General features: G+C 33.2%; 1 protein-coding gene and 2 long non-coding RNA genes across 3 annotated transcripts; all 3 read right to left on the bottom strand.

Annotated features, from left to right (window-relative positions):
• Positions 1-2802: 2802 nt before the first annotated feature.
• Positions 2803-3574, bottom strand: LOC106339958. Its single transcript, XR_001269264.1, has 3 exons — positions 3380-3574; positions 3206-3282; positions 2803-3117 (listed from the first exon to the last, which is right to left on the bottom strand). It is a non-coding gene; the product is annotated as an uncharacterized LOC106339958 (long non-coding RNA).
• A 3-nt stretch (positions 3575-3577) lies between these two features.
• Positions 3578-4379, bottom strand: LOC106339959. The gene is made up of 3 exons (XR_001269265.1): positions 3939-4379; positions 3766-3855; positions 3578-3689 (listed from the first exon to the last, which is right to left on the bottom strand). It is a non-coding gene; the product is annotated as an uncharacterized LOC106339959 (long non-coding RNA).
• Positions 4380-13681: 9302 nt separating this feature from the next.
• On the bottom strand, positions 13682-16230 carry LOC106340274 (putative 2-succinyl-6-hydroxy-2,4-cyclohexadiene-1-carboxylate synthase). The gene is made up of 10 exons (XM_013779152.1): positions 15885-16230; positions 15710-15807; positions 15544-15641; positions 15211-15260; positions 14972-15067; positions 14782-14871; positions 14444-14533; positions 14251-14346; positions 14085-14150; positions 13682-13955 (listed from the first exon to the last, which is right to left on the bottom strand). The coding sequence occupies exons 1-10, from the start codon at positions 16065-16067 to the stop codon at positions 13827-13829; spliced, it is 996 nt and encodes a 331-aa protein (XP_013634606.1). The 5' UTR covers positions 16068-16230; the 3' UTR covers positions 13682-13826.
• Between the last annotated feature and the right edge of the window lie 4860 nt (positions 16231-21090).

The raw sequence follows: 21090 nt of genomic DNA, 5'->3' as shown, positions 1-21090 counted from the left end.
AAAACATGTTTTTGCAATTTTGGCGGGAAAATTTGGTTTGCGACTTTGGCGGGAAAACGTATTTTTTGTGTTTTGACGGGAAAATGTATTTTGGGGTGTTGGCGTGAAAACATTTTTTTTTGTGATTTTGGCATGAAAACATGTTTTCGGTTTTTGCGGAAAAACACGTTTTTGCAATTTTGACGGGAAAACATTTTTTTGCAATTTTAGCGGGAAAATGCATTTTGGGGTTTTGGCGTGAAAAAGTAGTTTTTAGCACGGGAAAAAGTGTTTTTGTAGTTTTGTCAGTTTTCGTTTGTGACAAAAATGATATTATGTTTAGATTTGTAATTTGTGAATTACATTAGGGGTATAATAGACATTATACCATTTTGAATGAATCATCTCCATTCAAATGATCCAAATTGGTTCAGCTGAATGGACTTTAAAATTAAACCTAAATTTCCAAAAGTCATCCGGATGATCCATCTGAATGAGTTGCACTTTTAGTGCCTAAACAAACGAAACTCCCATCTTCATCCAAATGGCTCATCCAGATGGAGAAACAAACAGACCCTTTGTTTCCCTACATAGATCTTCTTTTGACGTTTGAGTTGGTTTAAAGGTGAACTCCAAAAATAAAACGGCAAAACCTTGGAGAAAAGCTGGCACCATCGTCTAACTCACCATTGACACAACAGCAGAAGCTTTATTCTTAACTTAGTCCACAAAGACCGTCAAAGATAGATACAACAACATGATAATAACAACTTTGTCTAATTTTGTGAACGAGAAAAAAACTTTGGTCTTAATTCCATCCGACTCTATCGCAGTTTCTTCTCCCTCTAATTCATCCTCCTTGCCTTAGACACATTTGCTTCAAAAACGGAACTCACATTTGAATCAAGCAAAAGCATATGGACAGACATGAGTTCATCACCACACCTAGTATTCTCACCTCCCAGAAACCCAACAACCTAACCTCAATTGTGGAAGAACATCTATCGGTCGGGAAGGAAAACTCGAGAGCTAGCCATCTCTCAGTAAATAAGTAGATTGATTTGTTCAATAAATTGATAGGATGATTAAGAGTGTAGGGATGCTAACCTTTTATAGTCGAATCTCTACCGCTTTCGAAGAGCAAAGATGGCATTGAAAGATCGTGTACAATGGATTTATGAAGGAATTTAATAGGAATGAATCGGTAACCGGCGATTTCTAGATCTGTAGGAAGAAGATGGAAACTCGAACGCAACCCTAGAATCGCTACGACAGAGAAGAGAGAGGGATGAAACCATATAATCAAAAACGACGCGTTTCAACATATACGATCTATTGGACTGGGCTTACTAAAGCAAAGCACACACTAATTATGAAGAAAAGCCCAACCGATTTTTGAAAAAATATGATACGATACGTTTTGGCACAGCAGGACACGTGTCACACCCATAACTTTCGATTTTCTGACCTGGCGGCTGACGTGGCGCGCCCAGGAGAGAAGAAACAGTATTATATATATACTAGGGTCGGTCCGCCCTACGGGCGGGATATACTTTAGTTGTGACCTATGTTATTAAGTTTTGAACAATTTTATGGTTTGTGTTTCATGTTTATATTTGCAAGATGTATACGATAATGATTTTTGTCTTTTAGAAAATTTTATGTGAGGATGAATTATATCTCATAAGATATATTTTGTTTGTTTACTATAGTTTGTTTATATGATATATCAGTTTGCTACATATATTATTTATATCATGTTTTTGTTTATTACTTTTCTTATAGGGCAATTTTCCCAAATAATCATTTTTAAGTTTTTGTCACAAAATAATTTTTAATAATAAAATGACCAAAATAGTCCATTTTTATTTTGAAAATTTTAATTTTAATTTTATTTTTAAAAATTTGAAACACTATCCTCAAAACTCCACCACTTAACTCTAACATTATGTCTAGATTAGTTAACCCTAGAGTATAAATATATTGTTTTCTTATAATAAATTTTTTTTTGGTTATTTTCTTTATTGATGGCTATTTTTGTGACAAAAACTTAAAAATGGCTATCTTAGGGAATTTCTCTTTTTTATATGTTATTTAATGGTTATAATATATTTTATATAATATATTTTATTAAAATTAGAATAGGTAAAGCTAATATTAAATATTCACTGTTTTAAGTAAAACTAAACTATCTCTTATTAAAAAATATATATTTCATACCAAATAAAAAGCTTTCTAAAACACTGTATAAGAGTTTTTTATTTTATTTTTTTGACAACGAACGTTGTATAGGAGTTAAATACACTAAAACTTCTATAAAAAATATCACTATGTACTATGTTATTTGTTAAACTATAAACAAAAAACAATATATTACAAATCTAACTATAGTTAAATTATAATTCTGGATTACAACTCATTGTAAATATATAATCAAAATATTTTCAATAAATATGCACAATTTATTAATTTTTATTATTAAATATTATTTTGTCACTATATTTGTAAACAATTGTGGAAAAAACAGTCTCAACCGTTTGGGGAATTCATAGTGGATCACTGCTTGATGATCATTGATCCTTTTTTACCTGCAGGTCCTAGGCGCAGACAGTTTGATACACTGTGGAAAATAAGTGTTTAAGTTTGTGCCCTGCAAAGTTCCTTTTCTGTAAGACTTTGAGCTTTATGAATTAATAAGCGTTTTATATGAATCATCTCGTGTGTTTCTTTCTGCCTCTATGTGAATCAGTTCAATCTATTGGGTTTTGATGCTTCTTATTAATGAATGAGAAGATAGGATATTAGTTCCAAAATAAAGCATAGAAACTGTAGTAAGAAGAACATGTTATTACCTTTTATTTAAGATAATAATCGTATGTGCGACAACAAAAAAAAAAGGTTTAAATAGTGTGAGTGGTTTGATTATTAATGCACATACACTCAGGAACAGGATACTTTGTAACATCTCTTCCAGCTTTTGCTAACCCTTTTTCCTGGCTGTCCTAGAGATTGTCTGTGTAATTTCTTCATCATCTTCTCAGACTCTGTCTCAGTCATTGTTTTGTTCAAAAAGTATGGGAGCATTTGCCTTTTGTTTGGTGTTATAAGCTTCGTATGTCCTTCATAAGCTCTGTGACCCTGTGAAAGATTAGTTTTCAACACCTTAGGCTTGAGAATATGTAAACACAGACATTTAATTGACCACCAAAAGAGTGTGTGTGTGTACCTGAATTGCGCAGCACATGTTTCCTCCATGAGATGCCATGAACACATCACTCTCCTTGCATACTATATAGTGGATTGCTGCCATTATCGAAGCTCGTTTTGCGAAAGGTTTGAGTTCATGGGGCAATGTAATATCGTATTTGTTGTAAAGAAAAACAGTAGCTCACTCACTAACCTTGTTACTTCCTTGGCATTTAACGGACAGAGACCTGCAAGTTTCCTCTCATTAGGTGTCATGCTAGATTTGGCTGTTAAGAGCTCAGGCCGCTTAATCCCTTCTAGTCTTGCAATCTCATCATACTTCTAGCTCAAACCAGTAAGGCAGCTCCACATCCTTTCTGCAAGCTTCTTCCATATCTCCATAACCCTTGGCAAGTCGAAGATGAAGGGCAATGTAAAGACCTTTGCTCCTCATCCTTTCTGCAAGCTTCTTCCCTATCTCCATAACCCTTGGCGAGAACTTCATTCAGTGCTTCAAACGCTGCCTAAACACACATTTTGTTAACCAAGGGGGAGACAAAGAAACCAAACAGTTTTTGCTTTAAGAGTCAGAAAACATACCTTATAACGGAGCTTCCGGAGATCAGAGGGTAAGTCTTTAGATAATCTTGAATCTAATCTCCTTAAAATCAGAACTCCATCCCTGTTAAACTGCATGAAACAACAAAGAATCAACCAAATAACTAACCATAGAAGAGAGAGTTACTCAAAGGATGATGATGTATGGATCTTACTCGTTTTAGATAGCTAATCGCGGGCGTGTGAATCAACTCGAAGAAGCTATCCTAATCACTTTAAAGCTCAAAACGACACTGTCCTCGTCCAAGCGAGTCATTAAACCAAATACGGTAGAATCACCTTTAGATCAGAGGGAGGTGGAGGGATTTTAACCCATTGATGTGAAACTGGACTCCCCACGTAGCAGTAAGCTTTATCAGATATTCAGATCCGTCGGTGACCAAAACCAATCCACCGGAAAAAATCTCTATAGTCGCAATCACCGATATAATAGCGTCTGAAAGACGATGAGATAAGTGAAGCTGGAGCCTTTGAAAGATCCCATGTTTTGCGTCCATGGAAAACACGAAGACAGTTTCAGAAAGTGAGAAGAATCTCAGGCTTCACCGCCGTCGAACAAAGGGGAGAGACGATCTTCATCTCCTCGATTCTTTAGAATAGGGCTGCGCATGATTCCATCAACTCGGACCGCGAAAACACCCAATTCTAGAGCCCAAACACGTGATACACAGGAAAAGATCAAAGCCCATCAGTGAATTTTAAATGAAACGGTGTGTTTGGATGTCTGGGACACGTGTCATGCTCTCAATGCACGACTTTTTAACGTGTCATCCTATGTGGCGCCCTAAGGAGAGAGTGGAGCACTGTTTTATAATAATAGATAGATATAGATAGATTGTACAACTGACAATTTTACATGTCTTATGAGAATCCACCCATGACTGCATCATCCATAGCCGTTCTATGAGATCCACGTTTGCCGGTAAGCATTTTCTCCACTAATATGCATAATTTCACTCTTTCTCTGAAAATTGAAATTCAGATTTACTGGTATATAAATATTAATGTTTTTTTTTTTTTGGTAACTCTGGTATCTGGGCAGCCGCATTCCCAACTATTCTCCGTAGGGGGTCCAACGCCCCAACAGAAGGGATGTTAAATCCACTGTGGCCGGGGCTCGAAGTCGTGATGGCGGGCACCTCAGCCGAGGTTCCTTTACCACCAGACCACGAGGCCCGGTTATAAATATTAATGTTTTCTTAATCTATCTGCACAATCCTAAAACTTTATCTATTAAAACGAAGGGAGTTAACTTAATTAGGGTAATAAATGGAACATCGACTTTCCATTTTATGCGTTAATAGCTAATAAAAATAATACTATTACAATCGTTGAAAAAAAATAATAGTAACTAGATTTGGATCCGCACAACCATGCGGATGATTTTTTTTTTTATTTTTGTACACATAAATATCTACCAAATTACTATCTTTTAATATAACATTTTAAAACACAACAATTTTATATTTAATTAAATTTATTATTCATGTTTTAGATAAAATGAAATATACATAAACTTAATTAGGGTAATAAATGGAACATTGACTTTCCATTTTATGTGTTAATAGCTAATAAAAATAATACTATTACAATGGTTGAAAATAAAATAATAGTAACTAGATTTAGATCCGCACAACCATGCAGGTGATTATTTTTATTTTTATACACATAAATAGTTACCAAATTACTAATCTTTTAATATAATATTTTAAAACACAATAATTTTATAGTTAATTAAATTTATTATTCATGTTTTAGATAAAATGAAATATACATAAAATGAAATACACATTTATATTTTAAATAAAAACGAATTTAATTTAATATTTAAAAGGTATGTTAAAGTGAAAATGAAATATACATTTATATTTTACATAAATTCAAAATCAATTTAATATCTAAAAGGTATTTTGATGAAAATGAAATATATATATTTTATATTGTATATAAAAAGACATGAAAATAAACAATTTCAGAGAAAATATGGAAATATTTATTTGATGTTTTCTTTATAATAATTTAAATAATTCACATATTTATACAAAAATTAATGGGGAAATTGACAAATATGACCGATAACTTGATTTTAAACACAAAAGTATACCCCAATTTGAATCAAATGCAAAACTAACTCAAAAACTAGTGAAATTACAAGTAGCCTTTTATGACCAAACAAAAAAACAGAATGTACTTTTACGAATATAATCCCTGGAAGTCTTCTTGGGCTTTGTAAGTCTTCTGGGAGAAGATTTCCAGGAAGTCTTCTCATATTGTAGATTTTAAAATAATTTATAAATTTTATTAAATATATTTTGATGGGGAAAAAATTGAAATCGTGTAATATAAACATTTATAAATGATATAAATTAAGATATAAAATTGAAAAGTTTTCAACAGAGATGAGTGAATATAGTGAGTCTTAGTATTATTTTGTTTTGAGTTTGGTAACATATGTTGTAGTATTGTTTGAATTTTTAGGGTTAGATTTTGGAAGCTTAACATTTTTTTGAAAAATTAAAATTTGACCTATATGTGTTTAGTTTTGTGTATATTAAACAATTTCAAAGTTTATTTTAAGTTTAGTGAAGTGTTAGTTAGTTATATAAGTTTATGGTATAAATTTAGGGTCTAGAAGACTCAGAAGGGCGTGTAGTAAATTTAGAGGTAAAAGACTTCCAGGAAGTCGTCTAATAGAAGACTTCCATGAAAGTCTTCTGAATCAAAAATATTTAACCTAAATATAATTTTTTTGTCTCCATATATAAAGAAAATGTACACATTTTCTCTTTTCATCTCAAATGGCTGCAACAAAAATGTAATGATTCTCACTAAAACTCTCCAACCTTTTTCTAATATTTTTGAACTTGAAAAAATCAAACTTTAAATGAATTTTTCATTTTTTTTTGTCTCATCTCTCTAATTTATCTTGTTTTTGCAGATTTTTTATCACATGGTTCTCATCTTCCATTCCTTTAAAGGTAAATCTATAAATTTTTGATATCTATTTTTTTTGTTCAAGAAAGGTCGATATATTTAACCTTCCACTCATTTTCTATTTTTAAACTCATTTGAACGTTTTTGGATATGCATATTTTTCAGATCTGAGTTTAGATATGCAGGTTTTTCAGCTCTGGGTAAGACTCTGGAAGACTTCTGAGAAGACTTCCCAGATCTGAGTGTTTTGGTAAATCTCCATGTTTGATTTTTTTTTTTTCCATTTGGTAACTTCTTTTTGCATAAAACTCTTGTTTTTTCTCAAACTAACACTTTCCAGCCTCTTTCTAATATCTTTGAACTTAAAAACATCAAACTTTTTTTTATCAATTTTTCATTTTTGTCTTATGTCTTTCTCATTAATTTATCTTGTTTTTGGAGAACTTTTATCATATGATTCTCATATTCCTCTCAATTAAATGTAAATTTATAAATTTTGTATATCTATTTTAGTGTGTTTTATAAAGGTAAATCTATATAATCTTCCACTCATTTTCTCTATTTTGAAGCCATTAAAACGTTTTTGGATATGCAGGTTTTTCATCTTGGTTTGGATATGAAGGTTTTTCAGATCTAGATGACTTCTCGGAAGTCTCTCAAAAGTATTCTAAAATATAATGCACCAGAAGTCTTCTGACTTCATGGAAGACTTTTTGAAAGTCTTCTGACGAAGTCTTCTCTCATGACTCTAACCTCTCTCTAATCTCTTTGAATTTGGAAACACCAAATTTTATATCAATTTTTCATTTTTTTGTCTTATGTCTTTCTCACTAATTTATCTCCGTCTTGCAGATTTTTTATTACATGGTTTGCATCTTTCACTCTTTTAAAGGTAGATCTATAAATGTTGGATATCTATTTTTGTGTTCTATAAAGATAGATCTATCTAATTTTCCACTCATTTTTCTCTGTTTTGAAGCCATTTCAACGTTATTGGATATGCAGGTTTTTCAGATCTGAGTCAGATTTTGGAAGTCTTCTCGAAAGTCTTCTAAAATATAATGCCCTAGAAAACTTTCGAGAAGTCTTCTAAAACATAATTCTCTAGAATACTTTCTAGAAGTCTTTTGACGGAGTCTTCTCCCATGTCAAGTGGAGTCCAAGCTTATATTTGTGGAGAAATAATCTCTAACTCCATGTGTAATAGTTTTATTTATGGCATGTTTTGTGATTTATGTGTGTACTCTCTTAGTTGTGAATTCTTTTGTAAATTTGAAAAGATATTATTGAAATTTTTAGTAAATATGTTCATGTTTACAATATTATCTTGCCAAAAATACTTGAATTTATTGAAGTTATTGATACAACTTCAATAGCAAAACAAAATAACACAAAAATTTAATCAAATTCACTAAAACTAAGGGAGAAGACTTTTAAGAAAACTTAGTTAAATTCACAAATTATCAAACATTACATAAATTCAAACATATAAAACTTTTACTAGAAGTCTTTTGGGAAGTTTTCGGAAGTTTTCCGGGAAGTCTTCCCAGAAGACTTAGATTTTAAGTGGAAAAATAAAATATAAGTGGGAAATTAAAATTTAGGCTGGAAACATAAATTTTAAGTGAAAATTGAAATTTTAAATCTCATGAAAATTAAAAAGTATATCTTATAATCTAAGAAGACATATTAAACCATATAACTTGATAATCTTGAAGTTACTTAACACTTTTGAAAGTTAAAAAAATATCTTAAAGTTACTTAACTAGTCTACTCTACAGCACACTTCTTTGGAAGTCTTTGGAAGACTTACCGATAAATCTTCTATGATAAACATGTTAGTTTTGCAAATGACCGAACTGTGTCAAAAATTTGACATTTACTAGAAAACTTACATGGAAATCTTCCACCAGAAAAATAAAACTTAAATATTACATTTAAGTAGACGACTTTCATGTAAGTCGTCTCAGGTTACTTTTGCAAATGAAAAATAAAACTTAAATATTTAATTTTAATTAGACGACTTGCATGTAAGTCTTCCAGCAGAAAATTAAATATTTAAGTTTTATTTTCCAATTGCAAAAGTAATCCGAGACGACTTTCACTGATAATGAGAAGACTTTCACCGAGAGTTCGAAAGACTTATAGGAAAGTCTTCTGCCATAAGACTTCCGTGTAAGTCATCTGGAAAAAGTCAAACTTTTGACACAATCCGGTCAACTGAAAAAATAACTTGTGTATCTTAGACGACTTACTAGGAAGTCTTCTCTAGTATTTTCAAAAAAAAAATTTGTTAACAAAGAAAATTGGAAGAATTCCATAGAAGTCGTCTCTTAAAACACACGTAAAGTCAATTGCAAAACTAACCTTTGTATTGAAAAGAAGACTTCCAGAAGTCTTCTACGACAAGAAGACTTACACGGAAGTCTTCTCACGAACAGATCTGAAAAAAGTCAGTTTCATACTTTCAACCAGTGAGATAACTTGATTAGCTTCTCCTATTACAAAAAACTTTAGCACGAAACATGCCCACTTGTTAATGACCAAGAATCATGAGTTTGAACCTTACAAAGTTTAGAATCAAAATCTTGGGTATTTTTTAATGAATATATAGACAAAGTGAAAGAGGTGTAGTTTGTGTGCATAAGTAATGAGATATGTAGAGTAAAAATCGAAACTTTGGTGCATTAAGAACTTCAAATTGGTTGTTCATGGTGGGTTGGTGTATTGATAACAATGTCCTTATTGTAAATACTTGAAGAAGATGAGGATGATAGAGTAAAACACTCAATTTCAAAAAAATGATAATGGCATTTTCGTGAATAATCCGAACTTCTGGGTGAATATAGCAAATGAAAGTTTTTAAAAAATCATGGGTTAGTTTTGTGTTTAACTTTTTGTTTTGAGTCATATTTGAAAAAAAAAAGTCCAAAATGAATCAAGCAATTTCTAAGGGGTGGTCTAAGTGAAAAGAATCACACATGAGATGATAGCTGATAAGTTATGTTTTAATAGTATAGATTTTAATGCACGTTTTTGTTTTGATAATAAATGAATACACATTTTTGTTTTGATAATAAATGAGTTTTTGCAATTATATTCTAGATTAAACAGAGTAATATATGATTAGTTAATAAAACGAACATGAATTGAAAAATTGAAATCTTTTCAGTTTGCGTAGTATCTAAAATTAAGGCAAACTGGCGACTACATATAGAGATGGCAATTATGGATCTGGACCGCGGGTCTGGCCCGTAAAGGACTGTCGCGGGACGGTATTGGGACGAGGCTTTCTAGGTCCGCAAATTTGCGGGCCTCGCGGGACGGGTCTTTGCGGGACTGGGCTTTTTGCGGGATGAGTCGAAACGGGTCATGCGGGATTACATGGACCCGCATTTTTTTCTTCATTTCTTATTTTACCTGAAAAAACGAGAAAGAAAGTGAGAAAAAAGCGATTCTTGTGACTTTTCCCCCAGAAAACATAAGGAGTTCCGACGATGATGATTCGAGTTCCGGTGATGATGATTCGAGCTCCGGCGATGACGACTCCAGCTCCAGCGATGACGATTCGAGTTCTTATGGTGTTTTGATTTGGTTTTCTCTTTTTATTATACACAACTATGAATTGTTTTATTACAATGTGATATTTCTTGTTTATGTTGATTGGTTTTGTTTTCAGTACTGTGAAGTGGTGTTTTTCTTAAATTAAAAAAAATGGTTACAATGGTGTTGTTTAGGAGAAAAGTTAGTTGTATATCACGTCATTTGTATAATTTAGCAAAGTGATTCACAATTTTTTTTGCAATCCAAATAATTAAAAAGAGAGATAGTTTGATGAAGACATATAACACTTGAGCCAAAATATTACAAAAACAACAACTCAATCAGATTCAAACTTAACAAAAGCTTATGCTGATAACAATAGAAGGCTTTTAACTCAAAAACGCAAGCACAAACGGAGCTTTGTGGCATTGATTTTGATAAGGTTTTAGTGAAACTTAATGAGCTCTCTTCAACTCTCTTACATAACTCTTCTACTTGAACATTCATGAAAGAAGATGTAGCAGGTGGTTTGATAAGGAGGCGTCCCGCGGGACGGCCCGCAAAGACCTATATATTCTGCGGTACGGGTTTGGGCCGGCAATTTGAATACCGCACCCCGCGCGGGACAGGCCCGCTGTGACCCACTCGACGACTAAACCGCCGTACGGGACGGAATCCTGTTTGACATCTCTAACTACATATTTTGGAAATTTTATAGATTTTATAAATATTTTGTGGGACTAAAGAACATTATGAGTATCCAAAATACTATCAGAAAATTTAATACGTTATAATTAAAATGGTTGCCTACAAATAAGGCAATCAAACCGAAATCTTGTTTTTCCAAAACAGTTTGCTTCAAATTTACAAATATTCTCTTTACTTTAATCCATATAATATTGTGGTTTACTAAGCTATATTATAGGAAGTATTATTTTTTATTTGAATTAAATAATGAAAAGACAATAAAAACTTAAAATTAAGTTTATTAATTATTTTAGTGGCATAAGAGTGTAATAAGTTGTAATTCTAAGGGATAATTTTTATTTGTATATCTATTTTAACAGTATATGTCTCATATATATTAAAAAGAAGCATTGTCATTTAATGCTTTCACACTACATTGGACACGTGACATCGTCACATTACTTTGAAAATACAGAAGCTTTTAAAAATACGGAAGCTGACGTGTCGCCTTAATAGAGTTTCTCACAATAATATTTCCTATTTTTCTTACAATTAAACACAACCACGTTTTATCATTTAGCTCATGCCGATGGACATGATGAGAAGCTCATTTTGCTCATATCAAGTCGCATATCCGATTGCTGAAAATTGAAATAATTTTTTAAAAACTTTATAAATTCATTTTTGTAAATAAGATATCTCAATCTCGACCAAAGGTACGAGAGAGGATAGAAAGTGAGTCTTAAAAAGGGCTGAAACAAAAAAAAAACCCAGCAACATATATAAAGAGCTCAACAAGAGTGCTTTATCCAAAACAAAACAGAGGCCATTACCATTCAAGAGAGCCTGCTACTTTGAAAGGCTTTTATGAGTTCAGTCTGGTGCAACGGCTATAGATGCTTCTTTGTGGATTAATTGGTTCAAGCACGACTGGCCAGCACGCGTTATATAAGACTGATAATGTTGGTCACAAGTAACGCTGAGAGAGATCGCAACAACGCAGCGGATCCCTTCACTATGAATGAAAGCAATGCTCTAGAGTCTGAAGCTTTGAAGTTGTCTTCGAATGGAAGAGAGTAGAGCTTCAAACTGAGGAAAAGCTTATATCGGCAGAATCGCTTCACGTGCAGTTTGTCCATGCTATTCAAAGACCACTTTCTAGATATGGAGTGTTGCGAAGCACTCAACTGCCAAAAAAACTTAGAAGGTCTGCTAATTAGTAACTAAAAGCAGCTAAGAAATCAAGTTCTCGAAAACTATGTGGGATGAGATTTTGTTGATATTATAGCTTATGATCCTACGTGCAAGATTTTGTCAGCTAAGAAATCAGGTTCTCGACACAGGGCACAACTTTTATTTCAGTCATAGCTTATGATCCTACGTGCAAGATTTTGTCAGCTAAGAAATCAAGTTCTCGAAACAGGGCACAACTTTTGTTTCAATCATAGCTTATGATCCTACGTGCAAGATTTTATTGATGTTCTACATTTTGGAGTTCGTTCTGTGAGGCTGATTATTCATGCATGCAAGATTTTGTATTTAAGAGATTGAAAAGGATCAATTGTCGTACACGAAATTTATATTATTATGGTTAAGAATATTAAACCGAAATAAAAAATTGGTGTTTGTAATACCGAAGGAACCGCTGCGTGTGTGTTAGGACAATATCTTGCTACATTGAGTGATTGGCAAGGTTGATTAACGACAGGGGATTTGCATATATTTCATATCTACGGTTTATGGCAATATGTATATATCGAAGTGTGATGAGCAAGGTACAAATATATGACATTTAATTCATATTTTTCAGAGATACGACGTGACTTGAATTAAGTTTATTAGACCTATATAAGACTCACTTCTCCTATTCTTTTTAGTTATAACATAAACGCGAGACCTAAGCAAACTTGACTCGTTCTTCTAAAATGGTTGTGATAACTGTTGTGTCTGATTTGAAACAATTCAAGTCTATGTGGAATATTAGGGTGAAGATCATACGTTTGTGGAAGCAGCAATCTGCTGCTTGTGGCATAATGAAATATTCATCGCAAGTGAGGATTTTAATTCAGACATAATATATAATATTTTTATTTTTAAATCTTTATTTCACCATCAACCAAATTAGAATGAAATTATTTGTCTTTATAATTTTCTTTTGTTTTCTTCGACAATGATCTAGATTTGATTTTATTATGAATTTGTTTAGAAATTATAATAAAAAAAAAGATTGGTTGACATCAAGATTGTCTAAAATTCATATAACACGAACCCAAACAAATACTAATAGCCTTTCATCTATAACCAAAAAAAAAAACAAAAAATCTCAACCATTTTAACCGAGCACACAAAAATAAATATGGTTTTAAAATGTAGTTATATAATAGGATATTAAAACCTGGAAAACAACCCAAAACCGAACTGATATCCAAAGTAAACATAACTAGTGTTTTAATATCTTAAAAATAACGAAATTAATAATCTCATTCCGCGCAAGGCGCGAATTACTACTTAGTATATAAGGAAAAGACAATAAAAACTTAAAATTAGGTTTATTAATTACTTCATTGGCATAAAGGTGTAAATAAGTTATAATTCTAAAGGATATTTATTATTTGTATTTCTATTTTAATAGTATAGATTTTAGATACTCTTACGATCTTGGAGTATTTCATAGTATAAAACAATGAAGGCTTTAAGGTTTTTTTATATCCTCTTACGATCTTGTAAAAACCAATATTGAATATTCTCTTAATTAGCTTACGAAAATAATAACAGAGATGTTTCTATAGCCATCCCAAGCCCAAGCTAGACTAATCTATTTGTATTTATTTCATAGTATATAAGGTGACAACTCCCTCTTTGTAGCCACTTGATTAGAATCAATTAAGCTTTCCACTGGCGAAATCCGATATCAGCTTCACAAACTGTTTAGGGTTCTCAACATGTGGAAGATGACCGGAATCTGGTACTTCCCGGAAAACCGCATTTTGTAGCTCACACAACAATTTCTGTATTTTGTTTCATGACAGTTAAAATCAGTATTTCAAACCCCGCACCGATCTAGCCGGTTAAAACTTCAAAATTTCGCGATTCGGTCCGGACCAAACTATTCAATGTTTGAGATTAACGAAACTTACAACTGAAAGCTGGTTGCTAACAATCTGATCATTCTCACTGCATATAACGAGCGTCTTGTGGTTGATCTGTGTTATTACAGCCAAAAGATTTTTAAACAAACTAGGAAAATTTAGATTAAACAGTTCTTCGTTGTGATTGAATAGCTAAGTGAAGTATTTTCATTACGAGTTTGATATGTGAAGCAACATTGTAGCCTCCGCTAATCATAAAGTTGACCATCGCATCTTCCCACCACGGCATTTGACAATGTAACCGGCCAATCTAAGCAAAAAAAAACATTTATTTTCAAACAATCAATTTTTTTAACGATCAATTTGACGTGTGGAATAATAAAAAATAAATGGACACTTGATCTTACATTAGTCCAATCTATATTCTCTGACAAGGGAGATGAAAAGGCTAACACGTTGGCCAAAAGGCGAAGAGGAAATGACTTCAACAACTTAACCTAAAACAATAGTGTGAAATTTATTAAAATACTTTACAAACAGTAGTAGTCTTGAGATTATGGGAATTATAGAAAAATAATATTATGATTTAGTATTTGAACAATTTAGATGCTATATAATGTATATATATTTTAACTCTTATAAATCTGGGAATCAAGATCAATGTTTCATTAAGTTATATTGATGATCAACCTTGTGGTCCTTGTCAGTAAACTATTGAGTATAACAAGAGTTTTTTCAGACAAACCCCAGCGTAAGCAATTGATTTTGGTAAATCTTTAAGAGCACCGGTTCCTTCTGAATACGCATTCGCATTAATGAGAACCAGTTTATCAACCTGAAAGTTATAAAGAAGAGGATGTTTTTTTGGTCGAAAAGAAGAGGATATTGTGACTGAGAAATGTATAAAAATTGGTTTAACGGAAATAGTAATTTACAGCTTCAGGGTAAGTAGCAGTGAAATCAACAGCTACAGTTGCTCCTAAGCTTGGTCCAACTAAAATCATTGGTCGTTTGATATATGTTTTCCAAAGCTGAAATTCAAATCAAAGACCACAGGTTAACCAAGAGGAAAACTCAATATCGTATATATAACCACATAATTGTATTTGTCGGCAGTACACTAGTAAACAGTCGATATTCCTTTTTTTTCTTATAATGTATAGTGAGTACTGACCTCGAATAGATGATGTCGCTTGGATGCTGCATCACATGGTGGAAGTTTCTCTAGAATATTCATTAAATAAGTGAGCTCTTGAATTTGAAAATAAAATATAAATAGCAGTGAGTAATTTTGGACATATGTTACTGAGTTCTTGGAACTGTAAAACGAATATAAATAGTGAGTTTTTAAAATTGAAAACAGAATAAATAGTGAGTTCCTTAAATTGTAAAAGAAGTGATCACAATTTTTTTTTTTTTATAGTAATCACAAATTCATATACTCTAAAAACGATTTCTCAAGAATATAATTTAATTTACGTAAAAGTAAGTTGTGTGCAAATCTTACGTAGATCGGAGAAGCCCCAACCAAGAACATCAATAGCCCAAGTCTCAAGACAAGCTTCCTCAAGCAGAGGATGCGCACGTCTCCATTCAAGGCACGAACTAAGTCAAAAAAAAAAATCTCAGTAAGTGAGCTCATGGAATTGTCTTTGTCTTGTTGGCAAACGAACCTGTCAAAACAATGAAGAAGAACGACAGGACTTTTGTCCGGTAATTGAACAGTTGGTTTGATACAGCTACTCATTACACAGCCTCTAAAGTTTTCCATCTGCAATCACATTTTTATTTGATTTCCCAAAAGTCGAGAAACTAAGGAACTAAAATCGAGAGAGAAGATGGAGAAACCTGAAGAGGAACTGGAATCCGTACAATCTTTTGAGCCAGAGCTCTTGCGAATGGATCTTTTATGTCTTTTACCTCCTTCGGAAGAAATGTTGGGAACCCATCTCCATTCGTTGTTATCTGCCGCTGCAGCCCGAATTGAGTCGTTGGAGGCCGTGGAGAGACCATTTTCAAGCTACACATCATTTCTCTCTTTCTATCTCTCTCTCTCTTGAGCTCTGATTGTAGTGTATTGAGTGCTTCTTTTTGAAGCTCTTCTTCTTAAGCTTTGTTAGCTGAATATGGAACTACTGGACTATTTATGACATTGACGAGAGTAACTAGAAATGGAAAAGATAGTTATGTTAGAAATTGGACCATTTTCATGGAGTTTAAATTGAAATGCAACTACCCAACTTCGTATTTTACTGTACTTTTTGTTTTCTTGATTTTTCATTGATGGATCATTAAGTACAATTATTAACTTATTTTTTGTACTTTTCTTTAGAAATGACCACACAATTTCTTCTGACATCTTTACAAGCTTTCTTGTTTTAAAAGCTTGAAGACAAAAGCAAAAATCAACATTCACCAAGAAAATTCATACTCCGTCTATAATATCTTCCAAACTGTAATTGAAAATTGATTTTAAATAGGAGGGAATGGAATGGCTCAATGGTCAATATCCTCCATGTCATCCTGCCCACATGTGACCATGTGTGTTCGAAACTTTCATGTGAGTCGAAAACAATATGGGGTCTAGAGACTCTAGACCACTAGTCATTAGTTTATGGCAAGGCATATTAATGCCTCGACTCAAACACAAAATCTAGTGCACCTCCCACCAAACAATTCTCTAAGATTTACTGTAAGGCGGGAAAACGGATCTGGATACGCTGTGAGTTCGGTGTATATGAACCCTGTTTTATGTTCGGTTTATTATATAGGATTAGACTGAGTCTGACATATATACATGATTTGGTGTAGACACGTTGTTTAAAGTTGACTAAGATCTGTCCATATATACCTGATAAGTTTGAGTCCCGGTTTGCTGGTATAAAAGATTTTTCTGTTATTCCCAGGTCATGTTTTGTGTCTTCTTTTTAAACAGCAACTACATATATTATTAGCTTGATTCAGACAGGTTAGCCTCTAGAGCTAGCCAAACCGGAATCGAAGATTTAAATGGGATAAAACAGAGTTTTGTGTGGGGAAATTGGCTAATTCATGCGTCAACAGAACCCAACGGTCCCAATCAATACATAAACACGTCACATAGGCCAAAACATACATCAACTAGTACAAAATTTAATTTTTATACATGAACTTTCAGAATTTGGTTTTAACATACATTGACATTTCCGTTAGTCAAAACGTTACGGAAAATAAATTGTATTAACCGTTAATAGGAAATTAATTGGCCAATTCCTACATCAAAAAGGCCAACGGTTTCGATCAATACATAAACACATCACATGTGCGAAAACATACATCAACTAATACAAAATTCAAATTCAATATATGAACTTTCGAAATCTGGTTTTAAAACACATTGACCTAATTTTCGGTAGTCAAACATTACAGAAGATAAACAGTCTGTTATGTGTTGATTAGGTAAGGTTTTTATTGTATTATGTGGTATTTAAACCGTATTACATGGTAATTGACTTTAAAAATATGTATCATTTAAACCAAAAGATTTTGTTCTCGTGGAATTCAGTTGTTATCTTTTCTCTTGAATTTTTTGTTATTTGACTTCTTCTACAAAATTCTAACACAAAAAGACAAAAACTCGAATTTTTCGTTAGCTTTGCCTTTTCTGTGTTAGGGTTTTTGTCGAAGAAGTCAAGAACAAAAAGTTCAAGAAAAAATCTAGCAAGTGAATTACACGAAAACAAAAAAAACATTTGGCCTAAATTATTTACTTTTCTCACTAAATTATCACGTAATACGGTTTAATTATCATTGACTGTAATACAAAAAAACCTCATCTAATGAACACGTAACATACAGTTTATCTTCCATAAAGCTTGACTAACAGAAATTATATCAATGTGTATTAAAAAAAAAAATTTTGAAAGTTCGTGTATTGAATTTGAATCTTGTATTGGTTGATGTATGTTTTCGGACATGTGATGTGTTTATGTATTGATCGGAACCGTTGGCCCCTGTTGATGTAGGAATTAGCCAATTTCCTGTTAACGGGTAACAAAAATATATTTTTTGTAACGTTTGACTAGCGAAAATTAGGTCAATATATGTTAAAACCAAAATTTGAAAGTTCATGTATGGAAAATTAAAATTTCTACTAGTTGGTATATGTTTTCGCACAAGTGACATGTTTATGTATAGATTGGGACCGTTGGGTTATGTTGACGTAGGAAGTAGCCTATTTTTGGTTTTGTGTGTAACCTTGGAAAGAAAATCCATGCATACATTAAGCTTTTGTGCGATGAAAGAAAGGGGAAAACAGTAAAAGACGAAACTATATGAGTAAATTTCTTTCATTTACCACAACACGTGGTAGCTCAGTTGATTTAAGCGCAAACATTGGTGATGTTGAGCTACGGGTCTGAAACACAGTTGGAAAGGGGTTCATACCATGTCTAGGTATAAAAAAAGAGCAATTTCCATGGACTGGGAAAATTATTTTGGCCGAAGCCGCAAACACTTCGTAGCTAACAAAAAAAAGTTCTTCCATTTTGAGACCATATAAGGCCAATCTTCTTTATCACTGATCAACTTAACCACCTGTAGGCAGTGGGATGCAAAAGACGTAGATTAGAATCCCATTTGCAAAGCGTTTTTCATTTCCCAAAGCAAGTTATTAAACTCCACATACAAAGGGGAGAGGACCTGGTCCTTCCCGATTTGGCTATAAATATGCTTTCCCATTTCCAAGTAAAAGATGAAAACACCACCAAACAAAACCGAGTTTGTTATCCACACTAGTAGAACAATTAGCTAGAGCTATGAAATGGCTACTTTCGAATTAGCTACGGAAAAGTCACGGAATACAAAACATGTCTATTCGTATCTAATTTGTGGCTAAAAAAATCATGAAACTGTCACTAAATAAAAAACTTAGATTTACATAGCCACAATTTTAGCAATGTTTCACGAATTTGCCACAAATTTTTCGTGACAAGGTAGTCACGAATTAGAACGTGGCAAAATCATGGGTAACATAGTCAAACTGAGTTTAGTTTTTTTTTTTGCTCTGTGGCACAATGGCCTAGTAGTTCCTCTTAATAGAGGCAGTTGCCGGGTTCGAAACCCGCTTGGTGAGATGGCAGCAGAGGTGGTGCGACCACTGACCCACTTGCTCCTCTCTCCCTGAGTTTAGTTATTATAGCCAATTTAAATTTAGTTATAATATCGTTGGAACACTAATTCATATAACATTGATTATAGTGAGTTAGTACATACCACCGGATTTCATTGTGCATGTTGTTTCTGTGAAGGATTGTGTTGGTTTCGACACCGGGGAAAATTATTCTCTTTCTTATAAACAGACACTCTTCTTCTCTTTCATAGATTCTCTTATTTCTATGTTTACAACTTTATTAAGGATAAATATCTCGGGGTTGTTAGTTCTTTTCTTTTTCTAGCATTTTTTTTTTCTTCTCTCTTTTCTTTTCCAAGAGTTTTCTCGAAAATTCAAATGGACCTTAAATAATATATAAAGGGTTATGACTAATCCACTTATCACCGATTTGTTTTTAGTTGGAAGCCCACAATAAACTAGATTCTAACATGGTATTAGAGCCCATGTCCTAAATACTCTAAACCCCTAATTCATATAATCCTTCCGACCGGGTATAAAAGTCGTACTTAACCCTTCCGACCGGGTATAAAGGTCATTTAAACTCGTTCCACCGAATATAAATATCCTAAAGTTCTGAGATTTCCGACCGATAAGAGCCATCTCGAAGAGGGGTATTAAAGATAAATATCTCACATAGGAAATTCAAGGGAGCCTTACGTAGTATATAAAAGGTTATGACCAATCACTTATCATGGTTTTACGTTGGAAGTCCATAATAAACCTGATTCTAACGAACTTTACATCCACTGCATTGGAACATCACTCTTCATTTTGCAGGTTCCATCGGCTAATATGTATAATCTAGACTCAGCCATACAGTGGCGGAGCCATGTGGTGGGGAGGGGGTCAGTTGACCCACATGACTTCTACAAATAAATGGTTTAGCATATGTACAATTGATTTTGACTGGAACATTTGGTTAAGATCCATTAGCTTGACCCCCAGACACAAGTTCGAACCTTTACTTTGACCCATCTTAAATCTTTTTTAGTAATATTACATAATTATTTTGATAAATAACCCCTATGAGAGATGATGCTGGCTCCGCCATTGGCCATACTGGCCTTAAAGCATACATATGCGAGCATGAAAGATACTTGGCCAATGGTGCCGTAGACATATAAACGTCCCCATTACAAAAGCATATACACTGTCCTCATCTCTGTGCAGAAAATAATTCATGGTTCTGAGCAGAAAGCAGGAGAAAGAATTCATGGTTGAGCAAATTAAGGGTGCAAATAGACATCACAAGGTTCCATCATAAAACAAACAAACATTTCTGTGCAAGATTGAATAATACACTGCAAAATGTGTTTTGATCACTTGCCATTAGAAGCCAAAAGAAGTTGATTACCCTCTAGGAGTTGCTAGCTCCATAGGAGCTGTAGAATCACAATGACATACTGCATAACAGAGAAGTTCCACCCACACTTTGTTCAGTATCTCTCATTTGTCTTTGCCATACTTTGCTTCTAGCTGCCTCAGGTTTTTAGCTAGCCTGCTTGCATCAAAGAACACAGATTTGCTTCGATGTCTCTTGATGCAGCGTAACTTGTGATCCTTGTGATCACAACTTCCTTTTCATATTAGGAATTTCCTTTTCTATGTTTTGGCTTTTTTCCTTTTTAATAGCTATTAAGTTTTCTATTTCCCTTCGGGATTAGGTTATTCTTCGCTAGTATATATAGCGATGCAATTAGACCTTTGTAAGCACCTTGAATTTGAATAAGATATTGAGTTTTCTTAAGAGCTTTCATAAGCACTGCGAAGAGTATTCGCGTCCCCTAAGAGCTTTAACGAGCACTGCGAAGAATATTCGCGTCTTTAACCTTGTTACCGAAGTTACCTTCGTCGACAAGTTACCTGAGTTGAAGATCAAACCCTAGGTCTTCGACTTATATC

The sequence above is a fragment of the Brassica oleracea genome, chromosome C4, assembly GCF_000695525.1.
Source record: "Brassica oleracea var. oleracea cultivar TO1000 chromosome C4, BOL, whole genome shotgun sequence".
Classification (NCBI taxonomy): domain Eukaryota; kingdom Viridiplantae; phylum Streptophyta; class Magnoliopsida; order Brassicales; family Brassicaceae; genus Brassica; species Brassica oleracea.
The sequence above is the reverse complement of the archived record's forward strand: the minus strand, read 5'-3'. Positions and strand labels throughout refer to the sequence as shown.

Bases quoted from the DNA above. Each gene is read 5' to 3' on its own strand.
- LOC106340274 (XM_013779152.1), bottom strand. From the start codon at position 16,067: ATGATGTGTAGCTTGAAAATGGTCTCTCCACGGCCTCCAACGACTCAA. The intron at 15,261-15,543 runs GTAAGATTTGCA...TGAATATTCTAG, and splicing joins TTGGGGCTTCTCCGATCTAC to AGAAACTTCCACCATGTGAT. The intron at 15,068-15,210 runs GTCAGTACTCAC...TTTGAATTTCAG, and splicing joins AGCGACATCATCTATTCGAG to CTTTGGAAAACATATATCAA.